The 7,922-nt window shown below is 36.0% G+C and overlaps 1 protein-coding gene across 10 annotated transcripts in view; it reads right to left on the bottom strand.

The window, feature by feature from the left end:
- LOC125664362 (serine/threonine-protein phosphatase 6 regulatory ankyrin repeat subunit C-like) overlaps positions 1-7,922 on the bottom strand; it is an 83,076-nt gene that overhangs the window by 4,487 nt on the left and 70,667 nt on the right. For 9 of the 10 annotated variants that reach the window (XM_056151870.1, XM_056151904.1, XM_056151894.1 and 6 more), the window contains 2 exons: positions 7,549-7,608; positions 3,022-3,063 (listed from right to left, as the gene is read on the bottom strand). In XM_056151870.1, the coding sequence (XP_056007845.1) occupies positions 3,022-3,063; positions 7,549-7,608 (102 nt within the window). The remainder of the gene's footprint in view (positions 1-3,021; positions 3,064-7,548; positions 7,609-7,922) is intronic. The other variant, XM_056151880.1, reaches the window with a different exon arrangement.

The following is a 7,922-nucleotide window of genomic DNA, read 5'->3' as shown; positions in this document are numbered from 1 at the left end:
CCAAATATTTTTATTGTATGTAAATGCTTTTAAAATTATTTTTTGTCTTTTCATGTACATTCTTATCATGTTATCATGCACTAATTGTTAGATGCTATGCATGTTTCTGTTAACCGTGAAAAATATTTCAAAATTTTAAATAACCATGAAGTAGGTCGGCCACTTAATCAAATCCTGTGGACATGAAACTGCTTTAGAATTATCATTCATTTTATGCAAGAAAAAAATATCATAACGAACAATGGATCAACTCATGAATCGCATAAATAATACATATTTAAGGGCTGTGCAAACATGGACCCCAGGACACACCAGAGGTGGTGGGATCAGGTGCCAAGGAGGAGTAAGCATCCCCTGTTGACCGGTCACACCCGTTGTTAGCTCTCTATCTTGATTAGATAAACAGAGTAATCCATAGTCAAAATTAGTATGCAACGACCGGTCTAACAATTGATAAGAAGCACGTCAGACAGTATTTGAAATTGCAAATAAGATTATCATAACACCCACAGGATTTTCGAAGTTCTGACTTCAGAGAAGACTCCTGAAACACCTGTAACAAGAACTTCTTTATCGTGAATCGAATCGTACACACCGTTTCCCCGTAATCATGGAATATTGCTCCGTAAATATGAAACGCTGACAATGGAGTACGTGAAATCATATCGTTTGTCATGAAGTTGAGTTGTTAATTTGCCATAACCATATATGTTGAATTATGAGATTGGTCATTGTTCGTTATCTTCACCTTTCACAATCATCAAATATGAAACAGCCAAGTAAGATTATTTCGTGTCTTATTTCGAAAGAAATACGTAATGTTGAGCTGAAGGCTACAGCAAAAATAGTTGTTTTTTGTTTTCTTCTCAAGTAGAAATTGTGACTCATAACAATATAAAACTATGTCGGCTACTAAAGGTACACAATTTATGTCCATGGAAATTTCCTGTTGACCGGCTACATCCGCCGTCAGCCCTCTATCATGATCGGGTAAACGGAGTAATATGTTGTCAAAATGAGTACGGTATATAAAGGACGACCTGGTATATCCAGGGATCCGTGTTTGCCCAACTCTCTATTTCATATTGCTTATGGGAGTTATGAGATTGATCACTGTTCGTTATCTTAGCCTTTCACATATCAAATAGTATTTCACCAGATGACATATTGCATTTGCTGACTTTAACATTAACTTCTTTGCCAGTAACCTGTATATATATATTTTAAATATTATCTTATGGAGAACAAGTTCTCGCATAACGAATCAGTTGAGAGACGTGCGGATTCAGGCGATGATCAAATACATTGCTGCTCAGGTAAATCAAAGTAATCTCAGTTGTCATCAACCGTTTTAGATTTGTGAATAACAATTAAATCTGATCGAAATGTTTACAGTGCACTTTCTTCTGTCAACAAGAATTGATGATACCTGTAAATAAGCAGTGTTTTACATACATATCCTACGGTATACATTTTAAATCCTTGACATAGGCGTAGCTTGGGTTCGAATATGACCGAGGCAGGGGGTCTGGGGGGCTGCGCCCCCCAGAAGCTATCTACATTTTAACAACGTAAAAGGTGGGGTTTTTTTTTACCGAGGCAGCTGCCTCGGTTGACTCAATGGAAGCTACGCCACTGCTTGATCTTGACAAAACACAGTTAACAAAGTCTTTGCATGCGTTATCGTCATTCGATACAAGTGTTACTTTCGAATTCAACAAAATAAAATCTGAATTAAATACATATACTTGGTGGTGCACCATTCTCAGTTTCGCATTTGGTGTGCAAATGATAAAGGACCCCTCTGCTGAAAGTGTTATGCATATGAAAGGTGAAGATAACGAACAGTGGCTGAAAGTGCTATGCATATGAAAGGTGAAGATAACGAACAGCGATCAATCTCAAAACTCCTATAAGCAATACAAAATAGAGAGTTTGGCAAACACAGACCCCTGTGATCAGGTGCCGATGAGGTGGCGTCAGAGACCTAGTGGTTAGGCCGTCAGACTCTCGACCGAAAGGTCGTGGGTTCGAGTCCTGGCCGCGGCAGGGCTGACGTTGTGTCCTTGGGGAAAGGCACTTTACATGAATTTCCTCACTCCACCCAAGTGTAAAAGGGGTACCTGGCTATAGACAGTGAAATATATTGTTAGAATGTTAGTGCTCTGGCGCTTGTAATGGCAGCTTCCACTGTATGCTTCCTCGGAGGCTGAGAAAGTTCTAGAATGATATAAGGTCTGCCGGGGGTAATAAAGTACAATGATTATTGTAAAGCGCTTTGAGCAGCATACGCTGGAAAAGGCGCTATATAAAACCAATTATTATTATTATTAAGCATCCCGTGTAGAGCGGTCTCACCCGCCGTGAACCCTATATCGGTAAACGGAGTTATCCGTAGTCAAAATCAGTCTGCCAAGAACGATCTAACAATTGCTATGAAACACGTTAGACAGCATTTGTAAAATGTGTAGCAAGTCACAAAACGTTGATGACTATCCCCATGAGTGAATTCCCCTCAAATAAGACGTAAACCAAATAAGGCACGTGGAGGCAATATCAATTTCAGTGACTTGAATTTGCCATACGGGAGTAAATTTCGGAATAGAAGGTACAGTGGGATTTTTTCATCTGTAAAATAATCACTAGGGGATTAAAGATCAAAGATCATGATTTGAGTTATTTTTTCTGTAGAATTTCGAAATTGGTTGATACTGCAAATTGGAAATGTGATAGATAAGTTACGCGCAAGTTGTTTGTCCGATTCCTGAAAAGGTTAGGATGGATGGGGTTTTAACTGTGCTCTTGATTATAAATATAACTTCGTCCGGTTTCTTTCATTTCATGTTTCTGCTGACGTATATATATATATGTATATATCGTACTGAAAGTTGGTCAATTATCATTGTCCACAGATCTCAAATATAGACTAATGACACTGTATTGATAGCTGTTTTTGTATTGATCATGAATAAGACGACGCAGAATACTTTGTTGCATAATTATTCAAATACACAAGGTTACCTTCATTATGGACACTGTCGTTATTGTCAGGTTCATGAGAATCTGGAAAAAAAATAAGATCGATGTTTCAACTTTCATTTCAATAGAATGATTATTAGACGAAGAGGTTTAATGTCACTATAGAACAAAATATGAAACATACCATAGGAACTAATCCCAACCATTCATAGGTGCATAGTGAGTTAAATTTGTACAGGTGTATAGCGAGTTAAATTTTTAAATTTTTCGATTCCTGCAAAGGTTAGGATGGATGGGGTTTTAACTGTGCTCTTGATTATAAATTTAACTTCGTCCGGTTTCTCTAATTTCATGCTTCTGTTGACGTATATATGCATATATCGTACTGAAAGTCGGTCAATTATCATTGTCCACAGATCTCAAATATTGACTAATGACACTGTATTGATAGCTGTTTTTGTATTGATCATGAATGTGACGTCATATAATACTTTGTTGCATAATTATTCAAATACACAAGGTTACCTTCATCATGGACACTGTCGTTATTGTCATGAGAATCTGGGGGGGAAATAAGATTGATATTTCAACTTTCATTTCAGTAGAATGATTATTAGACGAAGAGGTTTAATGTCACTATAGAAGAAAATATAAAACATACCATAGGAACTAAACCCAACCATTCATAGGTGTATAGCGAGTTAAATTTGTACAGGTGTATAGCGAGTTAAATTTTTATAGGTGTATAGGCCAATCCGAAAACATGAGTTACATGTATCTTTCCTTGATCCGGAACGTAGTGCGCTTGCGTAACAGTAGTTTAAAATTTCCATAGTATATTCGAGAAGCGTCAACAGTGTAGAAGGCCGCAAAGATATTGTTGTATAATTTTACAGCAATCAAGCCAACGAATATGTTTACGTTAAAAAAATCACAATGCGTAGGTTTCCTTCATACACATAAAAATAAACAACTTTGCATGCAGAAATAATAGAAAATTAATGTTGTAAATAGAGGAAACCCCCCTCCCCGATAGAGTGTTCTATCGTTAAAGTATGTAATTCCCTACGGCGGGCCTGTCCCGAGACGCAGTTAGATTATTCTAAATACCCCCCTCTTATTTCACGTGTTTTATGACTGAAATTAGTATATACATGTATCATATACTGCCTAAATCTCCTCAGGGTCTTTAGCCCGTGTTTTAATACAGTCAGATTTATAATAAAATGTTCAATATCAATGTAGTACATTTCATCGATAAAAGTTCTGCCACGATGTACGTCTAGGTATGTCGGACTGACACCTATGGATTCTGAAAATGTCATCTCCTTCGATTGGCAAGTAAAATTTAGCCCACCCTGTACTTGTAAGTGAGAGGCCACTGACAGATTTCCAGCTGTCTGCCCACAAATTTTATACAGTTTCAAATACCAGTATAACCATAAAGAAATTCATCGTCACAGACCATCTTTAAACTGACATTTACACATGTATGCAATGCTTTGAAAATAAAATAACTATAACTGAACCCCCTGAATTTATAGTTGGCAAGAGTATGTACCTATAAATACAGCCATTTTGGGTAAAATATTTGGAGTTTTACACAAATTATTTTGTAGATTTTTGGCGGAAAGGGGGGTGGGGGGGGTCTAAATTTGTCATTGCAATTTCTGTTCTGACACGATACGTGCCTATACATAATCAAGTACATTTGAAGGGAGCTAAAACGAATAAAAGACGGAAGATACAGAGACGTCAAAAGCATTCTATTGGGGGTTTAACTTACCTATCCCCAGAGAGTACATTTGAGAATATGTCAACCCCCTCCCCCCCCCCCCCCCCCCCCGGATCACACAGGTCTCTGCAAAATATTTCAATCGAGCAATATTGAACGAAATTAATGAATTTTTTAACTACCTATTTTACTGCATTTTAAACATATCAGTTAATATTAACAAGCCCAGCTTCATGCTGCAGTGTATAAATGATTTGCACACAGAATGAACACGTCCAGAGAAAGTTACCCAAGCATTTCTATCTGGTTTATATTTGAAAGAGTCGATTGGTAATGGTGGAATAATTTTAGCCTTGATAAAACAATGAGAGCGTTGATTTCTTAATTCAATTGGTTTTTATTTTTTTTTTGGAAAGGGGGGGGGCATGTTATGCAAGATCTTTGCACGTGTCGATCCTCGAAAAAACCCGAGCTTTCAGTTAATGAGTTGCGATCATCTCTTGAGAATCAGAAGTTCATAATTATGTCAGTCGTTATTGGAGACATATGTAAACAAATGAATGTCTGCGTGATTACCAATTTAATTTTTGAACAACAACAACAACCCCCCCCCCGAAAAATCACACCTTACTCGATCAATAAATTCTTTTTTGTTTCCATTAACATTTTCTTACTCTCTCGTACAAATGATTTCAATTGTTTTCGATTTTGAACAGCACCCATACTAATATAACTCTTATAATATATGCGCAGTCTAATTGTGTTACTACCCGGAAGTTGCCATATTCACACTAAATGTAAGAATACAAAGAGAGATAACTCACGTTTTCGGACAGGCTTATAGCAAGTTAAAATGCATAGGTGTATAGCGAGCTAAAATTGCATAGCTGTTTAGCGATTTAAAATTTCATAGGTATATAACGAGTTAAAATCTTATAGGTATATAGCAAGTTAAAATTTCATATGTATATAGCGAGTTGAAATTTCATAGGTGCATAACGAGTTAAACTTTCATAGGTGTATAGCAAGTTAAAATTTCATACAACTTTATACATCTCCAAAGAAGTGTTTTGGCAAAGAATGTCTAATATTCGTTGAAAATTTAATATCTGGGTTTGGTGCAACAAAATCATGTCATATCGTTGCATTTTGTGTTCCTCAAATGCAATTCTTGGTTATATATTCATAAAAGAATCTTTTTCTAATTTTTATTACACACAAAGTATGCATAGACTAATGATCAGTCATCCAAAACATTACTTTGTTAAACACCGCTCTGATTCCACGCACAAGTACTCTGAAGTTGAAAAATGAAATATGCTGGAGTTCCTGATTGACAATAACTTCGTGGTCCTTGGTGAGCAGGTCTTCCAACAGTCTGTTGGATTTGTCATAGGCACGAATTGTGCCTATCTTTAATTAAAACTTGAGAGTACTTGTGCGTGGAATCAGCGACGCTCAACACTATACAACCAACTGTCATAAATCGTACAGAATGCAACATTGAAAGCAGAATAAACACAAGCAATTGTAAAAACAAGAAGCGAGATCAAGTACAGAGGAGGAGTAAACAACTCCTGTTGACCAATTACACCGTGAGCCTTATAATGCATATCTTTATACGCAAAGATGAGAAGTGCATTGTCAAGTGCGTCTTTACCGTTGTTATACAACTCATCATACAAAATTTGTCCTTATGGCAAGTTGTATTTGTTTGTATCTATTATCAACTATCTATTTTCCATTACTTGTAGGAGTTATGAGATTGATCACTGTTGGTTATCCTCACCTTATATTTACAAATACCATAATTGTAACGACCATTTAGTCTACAAAATGAATAGAGAAAGATAACGAACATTAATAAATCTCAGAAATCCTAAAAAGAATACAAAATTAAGAGCAGGACTAAAGCGGACCTCATGACAAATCAGAGGCGGGGTCTGGTGCTTAGGAGGAGTAAGGATCCCCGATTGACCCTGCAGACCTACGAAATAACTGTTGACATTCCTGTAATATCATCTTATTAGTCAGTAGCTTATTTCCGTTTAGAAACAGACTGTATGCACAACAAGCTCTCCATATCGATTTAGGTATGTTACGCAATGAATCAGTTATTTTAAGAAAACGGCTTTGAATTCTCAACAAGATGTGTTTCTGAAACACAAATGCCCCCGATAACGGTCAATTCTGAAGATGGCTAAGGTCACAAGGGCAAATATCTTGGTACCAGTAGAAAGATCTTGTCAAAAGAAATGCCCATGTACAATATGAAAACTCTAATATTTACCATTTAGAAGTCATGACCAATGCAAAAAAAATTAAAGTAGGTCAAATTTCAAGGTCAAAAGGTTCAATACCAACGGAAAGATCTTGTAACAAGGAATAATCATGTGAAATATCAAAGCTATATCTCTTACTGTACAAAAGTTATTAGCAAGATTAAAGTTTTCAAAAAGTAGGTCAAATTCCAAGGTCAAGGTCACAGGGTAAAAAATGTTGGTACCCACGGAAAGGTCTTGTCACAAGGAATACTCATGTGAAATATCAAAGCTGTATCACTTAATGTTCAAAAGGTATTTGCAAGGTTAAAGTTTTCAAAAAGTAAGTCAAACGTCAAGGTCACGGGGTCAAAAATGTTGGTACCCACGGAAAAGTCTTGTCATAAGGAATACTCATGTGAAATATCAAAACTCTATCTCTTATTGTTCAAAAGTTATTAGCAAGGTTAAAGTTTCAGACAGAATTACAGAATGACAGACAGGATAAAAACAATATGCCCCCTGATCTTCGATCTCGGGGGTATAAAAATGATTTTAGAAACGAAAACTTACCTGCAGGAAAGTTGCCATTTTCTACACGTCTATTTCTCGTTTTGTTGTTTGATTCAAAAACTACAAAAGAATAATAACATTTTACTTGCTTACTAATAGGCTGAAGGAATTAATCTGCATTTGATAAACATCATTGGATATAAATTACATAAGTACGACTGTCAAAATACATTATTTATATATATATATATATATATATATATATATATATATATATATATATGTGTGTGTGTGTGTGTGTGTGTGTGTGTGTGTGTGTGTGTGTGTGTGTGGGTAAAACATAAAAATTAAACACGAATACGTTTAGTAAAGCTTTAGTTCTTTCATTTAAAATCTCCAGAAGCTTTACATTTAGTAACATAGCGACGTTAAGT

This window comes from Ostrea edulis, chromosome 1 (genome assembly GCF_947568905.1).
Source record: "Ostrea edulis chromosome 1, xbOstEdul1.1, whole genome shotgun sequence".
Taxonomy (NCBI): Eukaryota; Metazoa; Mollusca; class Bivalvia; order Ostreida; family Ostreidae; genus Ostrea; species Ostrea edulis.
Note: the sequence above shows the minus strand (reverse complement) of the source record. Positions and strands in the feature narration are given on the sequence as shown.